General features: G+C 33.3%; 1 protein-coding gene across 1 annotated transcript in view; it reads right to left on the bottom strand.

Annotated features, from left to right (window-relative positions):
• LOC128025833 (adhesion G protein-coupled receptor A3-like) overlaps window positions 1–22,062 on the bottom strand; it is an 82,168-nt gene extending 60,106 nt beyond the window's left edge. Inside the window, exons 1-7 of the mRNA XM_052612377.1 lie at window positions 21,629–22,062; window positions 10,317–10,388; window positions 8,240–8,311; window positions 4,808–4,879; window positions 4,639–4,710; window positions 3,197–3,360; window positions 2,833–3,046 (exon numbers count right to left, since the gene is read on the bottom strand). Of these exons, the coding sequence (XP_052468337.1) occupies window positions 2,833–3,046; window positions 3,197–3,360; window positions 4,639–4,710; window positions 4,808–4,879; window positions 8,240–8,311; window positions 10,317–10,388; window positions 21,629–21,837 (875 nt within the window). The 5' untranslated portion in view covers window positions 21,838–22,062. The remainder of the gene's footprint in view (window positions 1–2,832; window positions 3,047–3,196; window positions 3,361–4,638; window positions 4,711–4,807; window positions 4,880–8,239; window positions 8,312–10,316; window positions 10,389–21,628) is intronic.
• Window positions 22,063–23,612: the final 1,550 nt, after the last annotated feature.

The raw sequence follows: 23,612 nt of genomic DNA, 5'->3' as shown, positions 1-23,612 counted from the left end.
CACACAAATGGCACACAGATATCAAATACACACATTTTATATGTAATATTTGTATTTTGCATACTGCATTTGAAAAGTAGTGCTTCCATATATATTATATTCAGTAAGAGTAGTTCTAGCAAAATGATTTTATATCCAGTGAGGCTATTACACAGCATTAAACTAAATGTAGAGTAGTGTTAAACTAATCTATCTGCTTCAGATCACTTTCTAATCAAACTTCAGATACGACTCGCTCAGCTAGTCCTGAGATTATGAGTGAAATCCGAAAGGGATTTAGTCAGAAGAGAACGAAGGCGGACTACAGAGCAGATGATCCACATGACGGCTCAATGAGTCAGTGTCTCCTCTGCATACTAATAAACACACCAGTTCAATAACGAAGGGAAATTAGCGCTGGTGTGAAGCTGAGGAAACACCATGGCTTGTTGACACTAAGAAACATATTTCTGTCGGCACTTCATCAATATTTATGCGCAGACGTTTCTGCGTGGTGAGAGCTAGTTGAAGTAATTAACAGCCGCATGGTTCACTTTCACACAAACTGACTCCCTCCTGCTGTAACTGTGTGTGTGTGTGTGTGTGTGTGTGTGTGTGTGTGTGTGTGTGTGATGGGAGATGGAGAGAGCCGGAGGAAGAGGCACGGTGGTCTGTGAAGTGCTTGAGAGTCGGCATGTGGTGCATTATCGCCTCTAATTACCATGCAGCATATGTTTCGTTAAACGCACTAAACCTGCCGAACTCTAGACGACTGTTCGCACACGCCGGCCAAACCTCTGCAGGGACGCATGGAGCCGCTGAGAACCAGCTAGTGCAATTCAGTCATGTCCTTTCAGATCTCTATCAAGGGCACTGATCACACAAGGTTAAGGTAAAGATGTGTGTACCCGAATTTTAATAAATGCATGAGCAGGATTTTAGTTATTTCATTTGAAAAAGTCACTGCTCAAATCATATTTTTCCACTTCATGCCTAAAGTATTAGACCGTTACTGTCATTGAAGCACATTTACAATAGCTGATTGTTAACTATTACTGTACCCACAAAACACCGGACATGAAGAAAATGCCTAGCATTTTCTGTCTCTCTCTCTAATGATATAGCATGTATATATAATTTTACAAATAATTTGATCACACTGCAAAATGTCAGGTTCTTCCTGAGTATTGTTTTCCAGACAAAACCAATTGAAAATGAAACAAGTATGAGTAAGCAATTGATTAATTCACTCAGCCGATTCATTCTGGATCAGACTGAAAAAAGCGACTGCCTTCATCAATGGGTAATAGATTAATTCACTCAAACAATTTGTTTGATTCATTCACTTAAAAAATTCATTGTGAAACAGACTGAAAAAAGCAAGTGAATTGATTCATTCACTGAACCAATTTGTTCGATTAATTAACTCAACCTATTCATTCCTAAACAGACCGCAAAAAAAGATGTTGTCTGTATGAATGAGTCATTGATTCATTCACCCAACCAAATCGTTTGATTCATTCACTGAACTGATTCATTTCAAAACAGGCCAAAAAAAAGCAACTGCCTTTATGAATGAGTCAGTGATTCATTCAATCAATCAATTCATTCTGAAACAGACTGAAAAAAGCAAGTGCATTGATTCATTCACTGAACCAATTTGTTCGATTAATTCACTCAACCTATTCATTATGAAACAAACCAAAAAAACGGCTGCCTATATGAATCAGTAATTGATTCATTCACTCAACCGATTCATTCAATTCGTTCACTCAACCGATTCATTCCGAAACAGATCGAAAAAAACTATTTCGGTGACTCATTCACTCAACCAATTTGTTTGATTCATACACTCAACTGATTCATTCAATTCATTCACTCAACTGATTCATTCAATCATTCACTCAACAGATTCGTTCAATTCATTCACTCCACTGATTCATTCAATTCATTCACTCAACAGATTCATTCAATCATTCACTCAACAGATTCATTCAATTCATTCACTCAACTGATTCATTCAATTCATTCACTCAACTGATTCATTCCGAAACAGATCGAAAAAAGCTATTTCGGTGATTCATTCACTCAACCAATTTGTTTGATTCATACACTCAACTGATTCATTCAATTCATTCACTCAACTGATTCATTCAATCATTCACTCAACAGATTCGTTCAATTCATTCACTCCACTGATTCATTCAATTCATTCACTCAACAGATTCATTCAATCATTCACTCAACTGATTCATTCAATTCATTCACTCAACTGATTCATTCAATTCATTCACTCAACTGATTCATTCCGAAACAGATCGAAAAAAGCTATTTCGGTGATTCATTCACTCAACCAATTTGTTTGATTCATTCACTCAACTGATTCATTCAATTCATTCACTCAACTGATTCATTCCGAAACAGATCGAAAAAAGCTATTTCGGTGATTCATTCACTCAACCAATTTGTTTGATTCATTCACTCAACTGATTCATTCCAAACAGACTGAAAAAAAGAGTTTGCCTCTATGAATGAGTTATTTATTGATTCACTCGACTCAACCAATCTGTTTGATTAATTCACAAAACGAACGAATTCTGAAACAGACTGAAAAATGCAACTACCTTTATGAATGAGTCATTGAATCATTCACTCAACAGATTCGTTCAACAGCAAATGACAGGATTGCACACTGCTGCTTTTTCTTGTGACATGATTGGGGTGATTTTTTTACACATACCTGGCAAGCCATTCAGAAACATCACTACAGTCTGTCACGCAGAAACGCACAGCATTTAATTTACCACGGATTAGCAAAAACAGTGGGAATGCATATGATCTTGTCCCTCTCACCTGGTAATGAGGCAGCAGTCGTGAATGATGCTGTCCTCCACGTACAGCCCTCTGTCCTCCAGCGTGTGGACGGGACGCTGCTTGTGGCTCCAGGACAGTCTGACGGAGGGGTCGAGGTACGAGGCGGTGCACTGGAGAGGCAGACGGTCCCCGGGGAACACCAGCTGCTTCTGAGTCGGGATGAGCTGCAGGACGGGGAGCTCCAGCGGGCCGTCTGAAACACAGTCGTTTTAAACAGTATGACATATACTTTTTGACATATACAATTTATGCTTCCTTATTTTTATCCCCCAAGGTAATAAAGGGCTCTCTGTTTAATGTTTTGACATGATTTTAGAGCTGGTGAACATCGGTGAAGTCTTACCGCATCTGAGCTGTCGCTCCTGAAGACTGCACAGCTCCAGTCCGTGAAGACGAGTCGGATACATGCACACGGATTTATTCCCCACACGCACCGCATGAGATCTGATCCACGACAACAACCAGCGCAGCTGACAATCACAGAACAGAGAGTCTGTGCCCACGTGCCTGAAAACACCACCATCATCCATTAACACACTGACCTCACTGTTTGTGAAGTTACTTTTAATTCTATTCTAATTAATTCTACTGCTGGTAATGAATAGTAGCTAGTTCCCCTGCATTACTTTGCTGGACTGACAGTGAACAAAAACTGTCCAGATGAACAAAGTTAAACTAAATAAATGTAATAAATTCAAAACAAACAGATTCTGACAAACTTAATAATTATACACACCAAAATTAAAGTGAAAACAGAAAATGTAAAATCCAATTCAAAAATATTAACAAAACATTACCACAAAATATTAACAAAACCAACTAAAATTAAAGTGAAAACATAAAATATAAAATACAATTCAAAATGTTAACAAAACCATCAAAATTTCTAAAACTAATTAAATTAAAGTCAAAACATATAATATAAAATCCGACTCAAAATATTAACAAAATTAACAAAACATTAATAAAAAATATTTGCAAACTTTTTTTTACTAAAATTAAAGTGAAAACAAAATTCATAATAATAACAAAATTAACAAAACATTAAAGAAAAATATAAAAAACATCAACATTTCTAAAACTGAATCAAATTAAAGCAAAAACATAAAATATTAAACCCAATTCAAAATATTAACAAAATCAACAATTCTTTTTAAACTGACTAAAATTAAAGTTAAAACATAAAATATAAAATTACATTCAAAACCATCAGCATTTCTAAAATTAATTTAAAGTGTAAAAATATCATTTAAAATTAAATTCAATTATTAACACAAACTTACAAGAATACTTTTTTAAGTTTTAAGTTTTAAATAATTTAAGTTTTTGTAATTTTGTTATGTAATTTTTGGCATACTTTCAATATCACTTTTAAGCTTTAGATTGTATTAATTTCAGTTTTAGTTTTAGTTTTATTATTTTAGCAAACTACCTCTCATTGTTCTCATTATCTGTTCTTGCATTACGTTGCATTAGCAGTGCAAAAGGTTGTGGGTTCGATTCCCAGGGAATACACATGTTTAAAAGAAATGTATAGCCTGAATGCACTGAAAGTTGCTTTGGATAAAAGCATCTGCCAAATGCATAAATGTAAACCTATCAACAGAAGATGTAGCTTGTAACAACAGATCTGTTTGTGTTTGACATCAACTCACATAATCTGTGATTGTGTAGCACATGTCAAAGTTTGAGAGATCTAGCACAAACAAGCGCTGATGCTCAGACACAACATCTTACTTTCATAAACACTCAGTTAAACAGTAGAAATAAATGCAGAGATCTCACAGCTCTCTGAGAGACGGGATGTGTGTGAACAAACCCTCCGGCAGCGTGGAGAAGATATTCCCAGACAAATTCCTGAAAGACACACAGAGGTTATGCACAGACCTATACCTGTAACATTACAACATTTACATTAAAACACAGCTAGAGCATGTGTTCACTACAGACTCACAGTTTAGAGAGACGGGTGAGGTCAAGAAACATATCAGCAGAGAAACAGCCAATCCTGTTGTTGGAAAGATCCCTGCGCAAACACACACACACACACACACACAGACAGACACAGACGCACACGCACACACACACACACACACACACACAGTCTGTCAGCTGAGCAGTGTTCACTTTGTCCGCCATTTTCAATTAAGGCTTATTCTTATAAATTAGTCCTGGTGTCGAATGTACTTTTTAGTTATTATCATATTAGTGAAACTAGTCGTTGAAAACTTACCATCACATTTTTGTCATACTGTATAATAGTTGTTGTTTTTTTTGCTCAAAATTATAATCGATTTACATTTCAGATATTGCATTTTAACCACTAAGCACAAACCAATAGATCAATAAATTAATATCAAAGACTTAGATATTCTCTCTCTCTGTGTCTACATTATGAAAATATATTTTAACAGTAAAATTCCTAAGAGAAATTGCAAATAATGTTTCTCTATTAAAACAGGAGCGGCTGAGTAAGTGCAAAACTGTCATGTTTAACACTTCATTTAAGATCAACTTAAGTAAAATTTTTTGTCTGTGTTTTTAAATCATCTTTTTAAAATACACTTAAGTCTCATGTTTTATCGTCAGTGATATTGCATGTTGATATAGTCATAGTTATTGGTTGTCGTCTAAACATCATTTCATCTTAGTCATGGAAAAACAGCTTTTAAAAATGATTAAAAATGAAGAAAAATAACCAAAGTTCAAAAAATTACCAAAACGTAAATTACTAAACTGTAATATCATTGTTAAAGATTTTGTTACAAATTTGAGTTTTAATTTTAAAGTGTTTGAAATGTTGATTTTTTTGTTAATATTGTTAATTGGATTTCATATCTTCTGTTTTCATTTTAATTGTGTGTGTAATTCTAAATGTCATTAACTCTACTGCATTAATTGGATTTGATTTGGTTTCTTTTTCTTTTTATATTTCTTCAACATCAACGATAACCTTTTCTGACCTCAACCTTTGGATCAGTGGATTGTGATTTTTAGTAACTGAATTTAGTCACTATCATTAACTAAAACTGAAACAAAAAAACTATAAATGTTAACTGAAATAAAAAATAAATAAAAAATTTCAGCTAGTTGACAAGCCAATATTTCTCAGCTTACATTCATTTAGGTGAAATATTAAAATAATTTAAACTAAAACATAAAAAAATATATTTTTTTAAAAATCATGGCAAACAACAAAATTACTCAAATGGTGCGTGAAAAGTAAAATATAAAGTGAAATATAAAATACAATTTTAAATATTAATCAACTTTTTAAAACACTAAAATTAAAGGTGAAATCATAAAATGTAAAAACCAATAAATATTAACAAATAAATCTAAATTTCTAAAACAAATATATATATATATATATATATATATATATATTAATAACACAAGTTTTAAAACATGTTTTAGTACTTTTGTTATGGGCTTTTGTAATTTGTATTATTTTTAAGCACTTTTATTATTAAGAAGTGTTTTTATTATTTATTAAGCTCTCATTTTTTTTTATTTTTTTTTTTTTATTTCAGTTTTTCATTTTAAGTGCTTAAAGGAAATGCTTCCAGGAAGTTAACTTTTTTTTGCTAAAGCAGCATTTACAGCATTTACAAAATTGTATGTTTATATCTAATACTTACATTTATTTGAATTTATTTGAATTAACAAAATAAATTTGTTCAAAGTGTTTTAGTTATTAACCATAACCAATGTCGGGGAAAGTTACTTTTAAAAGTGTGTTGTTCCCTAAAAACGTAACTAATAATGTCACTTAGTTACTTTTTATGGAAAGTAACGTGTTACATTTCTTTTGCGTTACTTTCGCATGACTTTTTTTTAAATATGAGCAGGGCTTGATTGTTTGTTTTTAATATAAAAAGTTCTATGTGTAGCAAATGAAAAAGCCCTTTCACACCAAAAAGTGTAATGAATAAACCTCAGGCTGAAGGAAAAGTAAATTCACATCTAGAACATCGGAGAAGAAGGTTTATACATTTTTCAGCATAAAAAACAAAACAATGAAGCACAAATGTTAGTTAATTGTTAGCTTTTGGTTATATGCGGTTGAACTGGATTACTAAATGTCAGTAGCAAAGACACTGGTAAAAAAAAAAATTTGATACACTTGAAAAAAATGATTAGATACACTTGTTTTATTTAACTAATTTAATTATCGCAGGTTTGCGCCATATTCTAGAGTTTCTATTTACTTTTTTTTACACAAGTCCCCATTAAATCACTCTGGCAGTGAGAAATCAACCTGGTTTCTGGATTCAGACACAGCTGAATCGGTTACTTTTATCAGCTGCATTTCACCGTTTTTCGAGGAAAATATGAGTGAAGCGCTTTAGGAGCTGGGCTGTAATTTTAGTGACTCTCCAATTACTCTTCATTCATTCAGACTCTGAACCCGCAACCAGCGTATAAACGGCCGTTTGCTGACCGCTGACCAAACCATGCATTCAAGAGCCCGGCGAGAAGGGTAATGTCCCGTCTGCGTGTGTGTTTGGACACACAGGTGTGTGTGTGTGAGCGCTGTAATGAGAAACATGTGCTGCTGCGGTGCAGTGGGAGCGGTTCGGTTCAGAGCTGTAATCATGGGTTGTGAGCTCTTAAATTAGCTCTGAGACCTGCCGTTTAAATTATACACGCATCCAGGAGCCTGGCACACGCACATCCACAATCAGCCGCTCAAATCCAGCAATCAGTGTCACATTAAACCTCTGCATCTGCGTCTGCATGTGGAGAAGATAAAGCCTCTTCACTGCAAACCGAACCTTCAGATTCAAGAGCGCTGCATAAAGATGTGAGCTCCAGTGTAGAAGTTTAAAAACTTTTATCTGGTCCTGCCGTTACATCCACAAAAAATAAAAAGCTGTCAAAATGTCTATTTTGGGTTTCTATTTACTAAAGCAAAAAGCCCAATAGTTACAGTGAATTTATAACAGTTAAGAGGCGTTGTTAGACTCTTTTATAAAACACTTATTCCACATACGTAGTTAGGTTTCACAAAATAAAACAGCTATTAGTGTAATGGTATTAATAAAAACAGTATTCTTCCAGCAAACAATGTAGCTGCTCACAATCAGTTGTGGTTGGAACAAAGTGGTTGCCGAGCAACACACAGAAGTAAACAAAGGTGAGTGTTACTTTGTAGCGGAATTTACAACAGCCTTGAACACGGCTCGGCCAATCAGAATCAAGGAGCAGAACTATCTGCTTTATATATAAAAGCTAAGGCTGTGACCAATCGCCTTCGAGCAACTCCAGTTTTTAGGGAATGTTGTCATGTTTTAAGAGATTCTAGCTGTAGAAACATTTCTAGAGGCATTGTAGCACCTAGAAAACATGCTGTTAGGTCTTTATCAGGTCTAATCATACGTACAGTCTCCTCAGAGCCGTCAGGCCGTGAAAGGCACCAGGGCTGATTCTGCTAATGAGATTACTGCTGAGATCCCTGAAGACACAAGAGATATGAGAGAGAGATGAAACACATCCATCTGTGAGCATTCAACATGTTACACGCAGATCAGCGAATAAACATCTCGGCCAGTAGGATTTGATTTATTTATCTGCAAAGAAATTAATGCTTTTATTGGACAAATTTGCATTAAATTGATCAAAAGTGACTTTCTATTTCAAATAAATGCTGTTCTTCTGAACTTTCTGTTCATCTGAGAATCCTGAAAAATAAAATGCATCACAGTTTCCACAAAAATATTCATGTTTTCAACATTGATCATAATCAGAAATGTTTCTTGAGCAGTAAATCATCATATTATTCTGATTTCTGGAGATCATGTGACACTGAAGACTGGAGGAATGATGCTGAAAATACAGCGGATCATCACAGAAATAAATTACAGTTTACAATGTATTAATGTAGGAAACATTTATTTAAAATTGTAATAATATTTCACTATTTTTATTAAAAAATTTTTTTCAAAAACTTTAAATAAAAAAATAAAAAAAAAATATTTCCAACTCAAACCTTTATTTTGTATGAATTAACCTTAATTTTAATGAATTAATTAGTTATATATCTTTATTTATTTTTTCTTTTTAGCATCTGCCACAGAAAAAAAAAAGGCTAATTGAGATTTTTTATTTCTTGCACTTTTGAATTTATATCTCACAATTTCAACTTTGTAGTGGAGGAAAAAAAAAATTAGCTATTGCTTTTCTCTCAATTTGGACTTTTCCCTCCAAATAAGTCCGAAAAAGTCACAATTACTTTTTTTTTCTGTGGCAGGGCCAGCCTTTCACACAAACCTCATGCGTTCAGCTCGGACCGAGCGTCTCAGACCAAGTGCTCTAAAAATACATGACGCAGAACCATAATATGGCTTTCCTCTGAGGCCAAAACAAACTTCCTGAAATTGTGTCTCTGTGTTTCCCGTGTACGAAGGGAGCGACAGGAATCTGAAGGAGGACGGAGTCAAACACAAGACATCTGCAGACCTTCAGAATCAGCAGGAAAAATGTCACGAGACAGACTTCTGACCTTTCAGAATCCATCCTGCTTAGAAGATCGGATGCTTCTTGCTCTCCTGTTTAACCGTTTGTACAGCCACGAGCAGCACAAATGCCTTTAACATGTATTACACATCACTCATCCGATTATAAATCACAGTTCTCAGGGTTTCTAGACTGACTGAATGTGGTCAATGTGAAATATTTAAGGCTCAAGTGTGACGGTCATTACTGCTGATAAATGGCTTCTGTCCGGCTCTAATGGTGTGTGACTCCAGAAACACTTCTGTTCAGCGCCATTACACTCTTCCGTTCATCCCACTTGTTTCCAGAACTTAAAGGAAAAGAGTTTGCATGCTATTTTTCATAAATGCATGCATAAAAATTGAAGGGCGGTCACGTTCTGTATGCATCCGTTTTAAAAAATAATGCAAATACATATCTAACTAAAAAAGTCTTTATTTGCTGCAGTGATGATGCGTCTCTCCATTTATTTAACTATAACCACTTCTGATCGCATCATCAAATAAATTGCAATATATCAATATAATATAATCAAATACAGCCATTTCACCAGATAACTGTTGCTGCTATATATGATTAATATTAATATATTCATATTGCTTTAATATACAGTTTGGGATCCGGAAGACTTGTAAAGTCTCTTCTGCTCATCAAGGCTGCATTTATTGGCTCAAAAATACAGAAAAAAATTATAATCTTGCAAAATGTTATTATAATATAAAACAATGGTTTCTATATTAATATCCTTTAAAATATAATTTATTTCTACGATGCAAAGCTGTATTTCCATCATCATTACCCCAGCCTTCAGTGTGAGAAATCCTTCTATCAATCAATCAATGTTGGCAACAGTTTTGAATCATATAATCATTCTGATCCCAAAAGATACATGTTATGTTTCTACATGATAATATGGTTATATCATCTCTAGACTATAATCCGACGGAAACGGTGATTGCTCTCACAGTCTCTCCAGAGCTCGCAGGCCGAGGAAAGAGTTATTCTTCAGCGCCGAGATCTTATTGTTGCTCAGGATCCTGAGGAGACACAAAAACACAAGCCATGAATCAGAGGATTTACACACGAACCGTCATCTTTACAGCCAGCAGCAGATTTAGAGGAGTGTACATCTCCCGTCTGCTTCATATCGACGCATGTTTGTGGTCAGAATGGAGAAAACAAAACCTCTCCAGCGACACTGTCTCTGGAAATTAACTCCTTGTAGGTTCATACAGGTTATATTTACATTTATGCATTGGCAGACACTTTTATTCAAAGCAACTTGCACTGTATTGAACGTTGACATTTAATTAGTTCATGGATCGCCGAAATATGACCTATGACCTCCCTGTTGCCTGAGGCATGCTCTGCTATTGTTTCAGAAACACTAGGAGAAATTACATTTAGGTAGATGGTTTAAAAACGTTTAAACGTAATGTCTTAGAAAAAGTGGGAAATGGTTTGGAAAAAAATTAATTCGGACTATTATTGGCCATAACAATTTGAATAAACATTATAAAAGAGGGGAAAAAATATAAAAAAATATAAAATAATATAATTCGTTTTTATTTTTATTTTTTTTATTTTATTTTTTATTTAAGATTATTAGGGGTCCAACAATGCATTTTGCCACAATATAAAAGTGATACAATATGATTCATGGGTAACGAAAATATGTTTTGCGTATCAAGTTCAATCAAAAATTAACGTACAGACATATTAAGTACAAAACTAAGTAAAATTACCATGAAATCAGATCATTAAAAATGTAATCTATATAAAAATATGAATATATAAATATATATAAATATGGTCAACCTGGAAGCTCAAAGTTTTATGTAAAAATTATTTTAAAAACTAATAAAAATGACAAAAACACACTTTAAAATTACTAGAATTTCTAAAATACACTTAAAACAACTAAAACTTAAAGTGAAAACAACTAGACTCTAGATTCTGAGGACACTTTTGTGTTTGCTGACATCTGATTGGCTGACGAGTGAGAACGAGGATTGCCAAAAAAAACTAAAACATTGTTTTTTCAGTAAAAACAACAATAACAAAAGCATAAACCCTTACTAATTTATGCTTAAAATAAGAAAATATATTTTTATTAGTGAGTAATATAATAAAAAACAGAAAATAAAATAAAAAATTCATGCTATATAATATTTATGTATGTATCTTTTGTGCCTTTTAAAAGGTTTTTAAGTTTTTATTTTAATTTTAAGCACTATTTTAATTGTCTTCAGTATGCACATGGCAACCATTGTTAAATCACTGGTAGCATATTGCATTAACTATTACAATAATAACAATTCATTTTATTAATGTTATATAATCTTTTTTAATATTTCATTTTCTGCTATTTTAATAAGCTTCAGAAAAGCATGCATGTATACTGAACTATTGGTCAATCAATGAATTTGCATATTACTAATTAAAACACTTGCAGAAGCCCTGAAATTAGTCCAGAAAAATGAGGTCATATGAAAACAATGTCATGACTTGCTCTGATCATTTTTAGAAGATGACTTATTAAAGTATCATTTTTATATGTGTGTGAAAGCTGTCACAATGAAACATCTGAAATGTAATATTTTTCAGGAAACCATTAATAAAGTGTTTTGACTCTCCATCTGCTTGAGTTTCGAGTGCATTATTCCTCAGCTCAGTGTTTGTGTGTGTTAAGTGTGTTGTGTGTGTGTGGTGTGTTGTTTCGCTTCCCACACCCGTTTCAGGCCTCTGACTAACATCCAGGAAACGGCAGGCAAAACATAATTGTACATTATGTAAACAGTGCATGCCGAAACTCCAGCGTCCTTCCAACTTTCTATTTACAATATCAATTATGTTCTCCAAGGATAAGCAGAGAGAGAGAAAGAGGGACATGTTAAATATTGTCTTTCTCGGACCGCTGGAGCAAATGGTCTGTGTCATTGAGAATGATTTAATCCAGCAGCTAAAGGTTAGAGTCCACACACACACACACACACACACACACACACACACACGCACATACATATTTGCCAAAACATGCATTATAAGTTATGATGTGATGCATTTTACTAGACCTTACATTTCATGCATGATGAAAAAAATGTACAATTAAACAGGAATTTGCTGTATTCAAATATTTTGAAATGCAAAAATAACTGATTGTAATCTAGTAATTCATGTATTAATAACATTTGTTATAATGCATGCTGTTTTACATGCTGATATTATTGACTAATACTGTAACTGTGGAAGCTTGTTTCCAAAATAAATTATTAAATAAAAAAATAAAGGTCACTGCAACTTCTTTATCTCACAATTTGGGCTTTTTTTCTTAATATTCTGTTTTTTTTTTTTTATAATTCTTAGGGGACAAAATCAGTATTGTGAGTTATAAACTCAGAATTGAAAAATAAAAATGTAGAATTGTGAGATATAAATTTAGAATTGTGAGTTATAAAATTTGAATTGTGATTTACTGTATTAACTTAGAATTGAAAAATAAAAATGTAGAATTGTGAGATATAAATTCAGAACTGCAAGTTATAAACGTAAATAAATATATAATAAATAAAATATAAAAGTAGAATTGTGAGGTATAAATTCAGAATTGCGAGTTATAAAATTAAAATTGTGAGTTACTGTATAAACTTAAAATTAAACTTTAAAAAAAATAAAAATAGAATTGTGAGAGATAAACATAGAATTGAAAATAAAAATGTAGAATTGTGAGGTATAAATTATAGAATTGAATTTGTTTAGAATTGTGAGATATAAATTCAGAACTGCAAGTTATAAACATAAATATATAAGTAAAATAAAAATAGAATTGTGAGATATAAATTCAGAACTGCAAGTTATAAAATTAGAATTGCAAGTTATTGTATAAACTTACAATTGATAAAAAATAGAATTGTGAGATATAAATTCAGAATTGTAAGTTATAAAATTTGAATTTTGAGTTACTATATAAACTTAGAATTTAAAAATAAAAATGTAGAATTGTGAGAAATAAATTCAGAACTGCAAGTTATAAACGTAAATAAATATATAATAAATAAAATAAAAATGTAGAATTGTGAAATAAATTCAGAACTGCAAGTTATAAATGTAATTAAATATATAATAAATAAAAAAATGTAGAATTGTGAGATATAAATTCAGAATTGCGAGTTATAAAATTAGAATTGAGTTACTGTATAAACTTAGAATTGAAAAATACAAATTATAAAATTGTGAGATATAAACTTAGAATTGAAAAAAAAAAATTCTGAATTGTGAGAAATTCCGAATTGCGAGTTATAAACTTAGAATTTAATATAAAAATGTAGAATTGTGAAATATAAATTCAGAACTGCAAGTTATAAACTTAATATATAAAAAGATATAAACATAATTGAAATATAAACATTTAGAATTGTGAGATATTAACTTAGAATAACAATATTTAACTCTTAAAGTCTGAATTGTGAGATAAAATTTGCAAATACCTTTTTAATTTTTTATACTGTGTCAGAAACAAGCTTCCATAAATAACAGTGTGACTTTCTGTAAAGCTCTTCTGAAACGATGCATATTGTGAAAAGCTCTTCACAAATAATCGTAATTTGATTTGACAGTTTCTAAAGAATCTATAAGCGGTAAATTCTGTTTAAAATGTAAGTAGCAATGAACTAGTCTTTCGCTGTGAAGCCAGAGAGTATTTTTTACATCATTCACACACACACTATTCAGTCAACCGAACTATTATTACAAGAGCGACAGAATAAAAATATGCTGAAATACGGCGGTCCACAGTCACCAATCACAGATCACAATCTCAAGTATTACAAACATCCCGAGCGGACGGCGCAGTGATTTCTAACCTCCACGGCCCAAACGCTGCAGCCCCAGTGTTTTTCTAAAATATCAGGTTACTAGCTACAGCTAACCATAATAACATATTTCATATCAACTACCAGTGACCCAGGACATGACACAGATTTAGCTCTGGAGCACAAGTGTGTGTCTGAAGACGGGCGGCTACACGCCACAATTACACCAAATAAAACCAGTCTGAAATCAGCAGCAGCATGAATGCAAAGACATCTCAGACCCAGACTACAGCAGGACCAGGAATTTCTCTTTATAAACATCCCAGGACAGTGGTACTACGGTACATACCAAATTACCAGTGTATTTCAGCACAGAAACAACCAAGCACCCACAGTCCAGCTAAAGCAGGTTTAGTGTGGCTCCACACAGATTCAGTCAGTATTTCTACGCAAATGGAGCTCATTACAGATCGTGTTGTGTGCGTCGGTGAGAATTGAATGTTCTTTAAATTAAAAGACATTGAATGCAATTCCTCAATTTGAATTGAGTTGAATTGAGTTGCAGTTCATGTTAATGTAAGGAATCAGAATGGTACATTGAATTCATTTATTATAATTTTTTTATATAAAAACAGTTTATTTAAACAGTATTTTTAATTAAATGTATGTTTACCACATTTACTAAATGTATAAAAAATACAAAGTTTCCGATCAGTCTCTTCTGCTCAACAAGGCTGCATTTATTTGATCAAAAATACAGTAAAAATGTTGAAATATTATTGCAATATAAATAACTGATTTCTATGTGTATATCTGTTAAACTGTAATATATTTCTGTGATCAAAACTGTATTTTCAGCATCATCACTCCAGTCTTCAGTGTCACATGATCTTCAGAAATCAGAATAATACTCTGATTTATTATTAGTGCTGGAAACTGATTTTGCTGCAATATATATATATATATATATATATATATATATATATATATATATATATATATATATTTTTTTTTTTTTTTTTAAGCACTTTTTATCAATTTTACACATCCTTGCTTAATAAAAGTATTATTATATATTTTTAATAATCCAAAAAAAATTACTGACTCTAAACTTTTTTCTCTAAACACACACACACACACACACACAGAACGATTATTTCAAACAGCTTCATAAGTTGCAACCACACGCAATATTTAAAAACATTTGTCTAACTTATTTCATTTCCCAGAATGCATTATATGCTTTGAAATCCTCATCTATTTCCGTTTATTAAACCGCTCATTCTGTCAATTCAATTGTGTCGCTCGCTTTAAAATTTAAATGCATAATTCTATTAGTGAATCGTGTGCTAAAACAACACTGATGCAGTAATGTGTTTATTTGACGGATGAAGCGGCTCGCTGCTACAGACTCATCCACAGTTAACCCTCTCAACACGCTCTCAGCTCCAGGGCCCTTCAGGGGCTTCACGCAGGTCATGTGGAGTTAACACACGTTCACACGCGCAGACAGAAGCTGTTTTATGAGGTTTTGGGGAGCTGAGGGACACTTTAAATAACCCAGCGTTTAGCGGCCGGTGAGAGGGAGGCAGAGACGACGCACCGCTCATGTTTTCTTGGCAGACTCACTGTTTTCCTTTCTGCACTTTTTTAAGCAGTCGATTCTCCAAACGCGCTCAGACACATTCTTCTGCAGAGCACAGACGGATTCATTCGAGAATCAGAGGACGATCCATCTGAGGCATGACCAGCTAAACTTCTACCAGACGGAGCACAAACACAGCGATAAACCATCAACAACAGCCTCTTCAAGATCATAAAAGAACAACCTGATGCAATCTGACCGGAGCAGCTCACTCATGTCATTCCAAACCATACTCATTTCATTACAAAGATTCATTTTTAACTAGAAATGTAATGTTCAAAGTTCTTGAAATCTGAATTAATTTTACTTATTATTATTATTTTTTTTTAATGACTGCAGGAAACTGCTGCTGGTTAAAATGGGGTCACTAAGATATATATTTTTAATTTATTTAAATTAAGTTTTTTTTTTTTTTTAAGAAATACATATTTTTATTCCGCAGAGATTCATTTAACTGATAAAAAGTGACTGTAAAGACATTTATAACAATTTACAAAACTGATTTTTAAGAATTTTTGTCGTTTTCCAGTACAAACATTTAAAAATTCTTAATTTAACATGCATTTATAATGTAACACATTACACATTGTTTTCTTCTTTTTTAATTTTTTTTTAAACCCCTTAGGAAAATATTTATTATTTTTGTTCTTAATTTAAATGCATTTCTTTGACTAAAAACAAGACTTAATATCTTATGTCATTCCCGTAAATGTATCTTGATTTTACAATCTTTAAAGCTATGTTATGAAAAACAACACAAAAATATTAAATAAGAACATTTTATTCAATGTATAACATTACATACGATTTATTTTAAATAAATGCTGTTGTTCTGAACTTTTTGTTCATCTATGAATCCTGAAAAATAAAATGCATCACAGTTTCCACAAAAACTGTGTTGAACACTGATAATAATCAGAAATGTTTCTTGAGCAGTAAATCATCATATTATTCTGATTTCTGAAGATCATGTGACACTGAAGACTGGAGGAATGATGCTGAAAATACAGCGGAGCATCACAGAAATAAATTACACTTTAACACAGATTCACACAGAACACAGCTGTTTTAAATCATAATAATATTTCACAATTTTTACTGTATTTTTAATCATATAAATGCAGATTAAGCAGAAGAGCAGATCCAGAGGAAACAGAACCGACCTCTTGCTTCTTCACATCAGAGCTAACGCTAAACTCAAACGCAGCGCTAGTGTTTTAGGTCTTCTCGTCTCATCGGTTACTCTGCTGTCCTGCAGGTTTTCAGATTGTCATGTCACATCTCTGTGTGTTTGACGGATGTCCTTCAATGACTCTCACCCAAACTACACACAGAGCATCAAGAGAGCAGACGGGAAACATTCATGAAGAAGCAGCGCTGAGTTTAGCCAAAACCTCAGTGATGCACTGATGGAATATTGCACAGAAACACCAGAACCCAGAAACACATTCACATATTTAGTAAAATGTTCATGCTGTTCTTTTCTATGTTAAACGAGGACAGATGCTGTTAAGCTCCAAAAGATGACTGACAAAAGCACTAAAATAATCATAAATTACGTTTTTTAAAATGTTTCTAAGAGAAGTCTCTTCTCACCAGTGCTGCATTTATTTGATCAAAGATACAGTAAAAATTGTGAAATATTATTATAATTTCAACCAGCTGTTTTCTGTGTGAATCTGTGTTAAAGTGTAATTTATTTCTGTGATGCTCCGCTGTATTTTCAGCATCATTCCTTCAGTCTTCAGTGTCACATGATCTTCAGAAATCATGAAAATATGATGATTTGATGCTTAATTATTATTTGGTAATGTATCACAGTTTCCACAAAAATACAAGACAGGACAACTGTATTCAATGTTTATAATAATAATCAAAAATATTACATTTTTATACATATAGACATAGAAAACTACACGGCATTCTGTCTCAGAGACTCCTGACTCTGAATCACTGAATCATACGAACTGACTCTGAATCACTGAATCATACGAACTGACTCTGAATCACTGAATCATACGAACTGACTCTGAATCACTGAATCATACGAACTGACTCTGAATCACTGAATCATACAAACTGACTCTGAATCACTGAATCATACGATCTGACTCTAAATCACTGAATCATACGAACTGACTCTGAATCACTGAATCATACGAACTGACTCTGAATCACTGACTCCTGTGGCTCAGTGGTAGAGCGTTACGTTAGCAGCGCAAGAGGTCATGGGTTCAATTCCCAGGAAACACACATACTGGTAAAAAAAAATGTACTGTACATGGCTTTGAATAAAAGTGTCTGATAAATGCATTTAAATGTAAAGTAAATGAATCACTGAATCATATGAACTGACTCTGAATCACTGAATCATACAAACTAATTTGGAATCATTGAATCATAGGAACTGATTATAAATCACTGAATCATACAAACTGTTTCTGAATCATAAAAAACTTTTGTACAAAAAAAAAAGATTAAAATAGTAAAAGCTTAAAAAAATGATTTCTTTGATTTTTTAAAAATGTTTAACTTTTGACTGGTAATATAATTGTAGTTAAAATTAGGGTTTGAGATTTGCCTTACAAAAAAAAAATCAAGTAATAAGTGAATAAAACATTATTTGGAAAATAAATCTAATTTTTGATGGATATTTCAAATGTAATAGTGTTGTTACTGGAATAGTAGATATTTTATTGGAAACTGCAGTAAAGTAAATTAATGTTTTTAATGTTCACAAAAATGCATGCAGAGTAATTATTATTATTTTTTTTCATGAAAGGATTCTATTTTTTATTTATTAATTTTTTTCAATGAAAACATTCCTTTTCCGGGTTTGATGCAGACTGAACTGTGCATTAGTGTGGACGCTAATATAGTTAAAAAAAATTAGCATGAACGACCCTATAAAGATGTATACATTTTAAATCAATTTAGAAATATAGAAAAACCTACAACCCTAAAGACGAAATAAAAGAGACGTTCCCTGGTAAACATTCCAAATCGATTCATATAGAAGGTTTAATTATTCGAATGAACTAAATTAATTTATGAACAAATAAGTGAAGGCGTACGCGAGCGCTCCTGGACATTTATTTATCCTCAACTCAGAAACTAAAGTCAGGCGAGGGAAGTCAGCGCTGAATCACGAATGTCACGCTTCCCAGAGCAGGAAAAAGACTTCCCGACAAACCAGAAATAAAACAAGCCACGGATCCGAGTAATGAGTAGATGAGTTTATCTGTTTAATGTCCAGAAAACTTCTGCAGTCCCATTTAAACACGTGTTTGCCTTTTTCAAGACAAGTACAAGCTTAAAAATATATATATTGCTGATGTATTTTATGTCACTGAACACATATATACACACAGAAACTTAAAGGTCTTCTCAGCACCCGATAGAAACATATTACTATTAGAGCAGAATGTAAGTCTTAATGTACTACTGTTAATACATTAGAAAAACTTTTCTTTTAAGGACTAATCACATGTTTGTTTTTCAATGTTTTAACTGTAAACCTCTATTGTGCAGCACTTTGTTCGCCAAATAAAAGAAAGGGATTTTTTTTAATTAAAGGATAAATTAAATTAATGTTTTATGCATTGATTACCAGAAATATTCAAATACACAACACAGAAAAAAAATTATATATATATTTAATACAATTAATTAGACATGCTTTTTGATTATTACATTTTTATCAAACCATTCAAATGGAATGCATGAATTGAAACAGAAAACACAGAATTTGGTAAAAAAAAAAAAAAAAAAAGCGTTTCATAGGGCCTTAATCTTTTTTTTTTTTTTTTTTTTTTTTTTACTTTTAATAAAAATTTGATATAATATTAGAAATTTTTTCATAAATTTTCATAAAAAGTTTGCTGTTTTAAATTAATTAGACATGCTTTTTGTTTGCTAAAATGTAATTTAACAATTAAAAAAAAAAAATTAAACAAGTACAAATATTAAAATGGAAAGAATTGTAAAAAAAATAATAATAACTGGAATTTGAGGTAAAAAAAAAAAAAAATTAATAGGGCCCAGTTAAAAAAAAAAAAGGAAGAACAAAAGACAACAACAGCCATTGACTTTAGGACAATACCATCAGAAATGTTAAAATACAACTCCTACAAAAAATGCATCATCCCTGCTACACTCTATTCTGCGTAGAATTAAAGACAATGATGAAACTCTGAATTAACAATAATGAAGGTCTGGGAATAATGCAGTGATCAAAACTGAACAGAAGAAAGCACACCTTCATTAGTCTTTCACAACTCATCCAGGTCTGCCACAAAACTCACAGTAAAGTGCATTTGAGAACAAAGCTGCAAGCTTCTGAAGAAACTCTCCAAGAGCACAGAAAACTTCCCTCCAGCAACATGTTTCATTATTTACAGACACACTTCATTCCTCATTACAGCACGCAGCTTCCCAATCAGTAAAACCATTAGAGTTCATTAAAACAAGACTCACATGTGTTAAAGTAATGCTGCAAACACAGGTACACCAGAGGAAAACAGTTTGCACAATTAAAAATGCATTAGGAGTTATTACAGACGGAGAACTAGATTCCCCATAAATCATAATCCCTCTCCTCGTTCTCATGATGAGCTCAGAAACAGATCCTGCATTGGTTCTGCCAAGAAACTTCTTCTTATCAAGATCACGTCAATAAAAGTACTTTATTGCCATCGATGGCTTCGTGAAGAACTTTTAACATCCATGGACATGCTTTAGTTTTTGTTTTTTTGTCATGCTTTAGTTTTTTGTTTTTTGTCATTTTCTTGTCAAAAATCCAGAAATGCAAAAAAATAAGTAAAAAAAAATAAAAAATAAAAATAATAATAATAATAATATTATATATATATATATATATATATATATATATATATATATATATATATATATATATATATATATATATATATATAATCATCATATTATTCTGATTTCTGAAGATCATGTGACACTGAAGACTGGAGGAATGATGCTGAAAATACAGCGGAGCATCACAGAAATAAATTACATTTTAACACAGATTCACACAGAAAACAGATGATTTACATTGCAATAATATTTCACAATTTTTACTGTATTTTTGTTCAAATAAATGCAGCCTTGATGAGCACAAGCGACTTTACCAAAAACGTTACAATGTTACTGTTTCCAAACCATTGCACAGTATTATATTTATCCTTCAGTGGAAACAAGCTGATATAAGTGTTTTTCTAACATCTGACCTAATTTATGATCTTATTTACCAAGACTGCTCTATTCCAGTAATGTAGTTTCTTGCATGACTTATTCCTTGGAATGAATCACTTCAGTACGGTTAAAAGCTTTTGCTTAATGAATAAATGTAAATGTATAAATGTGAATCATCTCTGATTTGTGCTCTGAGACATATTTATTATTGATAATTAAAATAACACGACAGTGCAAAAAACAAAGCATCAATGCATGATTGCACAATACAAATTGCTTCTGACAATAAAATATCTTCAACCAGATCTTGCTGACAGCAATAGAGGACAGTGCTCACACTTTATTTTATGTGTTACATAAAGACATATAGTGTATACTTCTAAAAGATAAAAATAAAAATGAGAAAGAAAATGAGAAATGATAATAAAATAATAAAAACTATTTTCCATAATAATAAGTCACAACAAGATAGTATACTAAAATTAACTTTTAAAGAGTTTAATGATTTCAGTGACTTATTCTAGTAAGATTTGAATGATTTTAACAATGTGAATCATTTCTGTGCCTTAAAATGTTAACAATACACATGAACACAGTAACATGAGTTACTCACAGTGACACCGTCGTGTTGGGTACAGAGCCGGGCGGCATGGTTTCCGTCAGGTCCGCATCATCACACACAACCTTCACGCGCACGCTGCGCCTATTAAACTCCTTTGATCTCTCCGAGGCGCAGCGACAGCTGTCAATCATCAGCTCGGGACAGTCTCTGGCGCTCCACGCGCACGCGAGCGCCGCGCACAGCACGAGCAGCACTTTCATCGCGATCTGTGAATACTGTCAGGTCACTTCCAGCCAGTCTGGGATCAAATGATCGATCATCTCAGGGTAGATCGAACACAGACGACTGGTGCTCGCTAATGATCAGTGAAGCACCTGGAAGATCTCCATGCGTCGTGCGTAAAAACAAAAGCGATTCAAAGCCTGTTCTGCATTATACGCCGGTTTACATCCTCACTGCAAGCGCTCCTCTTTACCCTTACTATCCAGAAGTGAAGAAAACTTCTGCCTCGGTGCGCGTCTCCGCGTTCCGGCGCGCACTTGAGCCTGAAAACAGAAGTTCGCGTGAGTTCTGAAGTGCGCACTGCTTCAACAGGTTGCTGTTGCTGGATGAAGTAACTTCTATTGATCCTGTCACACGCGCTCCCCTCCTCTACTACGCTGAAGGCATGTCTTATGAATATTAATGACGCAACATAGGACGCTAGTCGGCTGGCCAATACTGAGCACTCTCTGGTGAATGGCTGAATCATGAATAATTAATAGGAAGGACGGTCAAAAAAAATAAATACATTTCTAAGCAACGTCAGCACGCCGTTATTAATATTCATAAGTCATTCCTTCGCCATAGTAGGATTTAAAACTCTTCTTCCCTGCGAATAAACTTTTCATTGGTTCAGGATTCCACTTTATATGATTATTTGTCATAAAGAGGCGTGGCCATGTGGAGCTCCACACTGTATTATAAAGTTATTTTTAACCCTTCCTCCAGTGAAAAAGTGCATCTGATGTTGTCTCTCACATCAAAATCCAGACACATGTTTGTTTAGATCTGTTTAATCGCTGCTTGATCTGTGCAGATTTCTCTCCTGATTCAGACCAGAACACTTTTTCACTGGAGGAAGTGTTATTATGGATTATAGACTCTATGTGTTTGAGTTAAAATCATCTTAATGCTGGATGTGTTTCAGGTTTTGTCTTCTCCAGATGTTCACTGATGGACTGGAGTGCTGTGGATTATTGTGATGTTTTTATCAGACTCTCATTCTGACGGCACCCATTCACTGCAGAGCATCCATTGATGAGACACTGATGCTCATTTCTCCAAATCTGATGAAGAAACAAACTCATCTTAATCTTGGATGACCTGAGTGTTTAAGGGTGTTGAATGTGTATATATATACATGAAGCATGATGCTTCTGCTCTTATAGAGTCAGCTCTCATTATTTACACTGAAGGAGACAGAGAGAGCGAGCGGCCGGTTCCTGACCGGCTGACCAGCCCCCAGTGTTTCCCATAATTCACTTCACGACAGCCAAACATGAGGCGGCTCTTTTCCCCTCAACCACTGACAATTTCTCATTATCTCTCCCTTTTTCTTCCTCTGGATCTCTGGGGAAAGGCGAGAAATAAAAAACACGGTTGGGTTTTGCGTTCCTTTCACGTTGCTGTCTGGAGATGTTGTTTAGACAGATGTAGCTTCACCTCGGCGCTGGAACGTGAGCCGGGAGAATCTTCCCTCGTGAGACCGAGCCGTCTGACATCATCATCTGAAATGATGAATCTCTAAATGGAGAAATAAATAGCAGGCACGCAGATGCAGTCCGTCTCTTCTGTAATGAGAAGCAGAAAACCTCAGCAGTCTCTTGATACTGGGTAAATATTTTCTCAGTGGTAAAGAAAGAGCGTTCAAGCCTCCCTAATCACCAGAGCGATAAATAAACGGATGGAGAGTCGGTGTCTCAGATCTGAGAAGCTGAAGCAGAAACTGTGAACTCATGAAAACAATTCAACAAGATCATGAACTCTTACCTGC

Source organism: Carassius gibelio, chromosome A13 (assembly GCF_023724105.1).
Source record: "Carassius gibelio isolate Cgi1373 ecotype wild population from Czech Republic chromosome A13, carGib1.2-hapl.c, whole genome shotgun sequence".
Lineage (NCBI taxonomy): Eukaryota > Metazoa > Chordata > Actinopteri > Cypriniformes > Cyprinidae > Carassius > Carassius gibelio.
The sequence above is the reverse complement of the archived record's forward strand: the minus strand, read 5'-3'. Positions and strand labels throughout refer to the sequence as shown.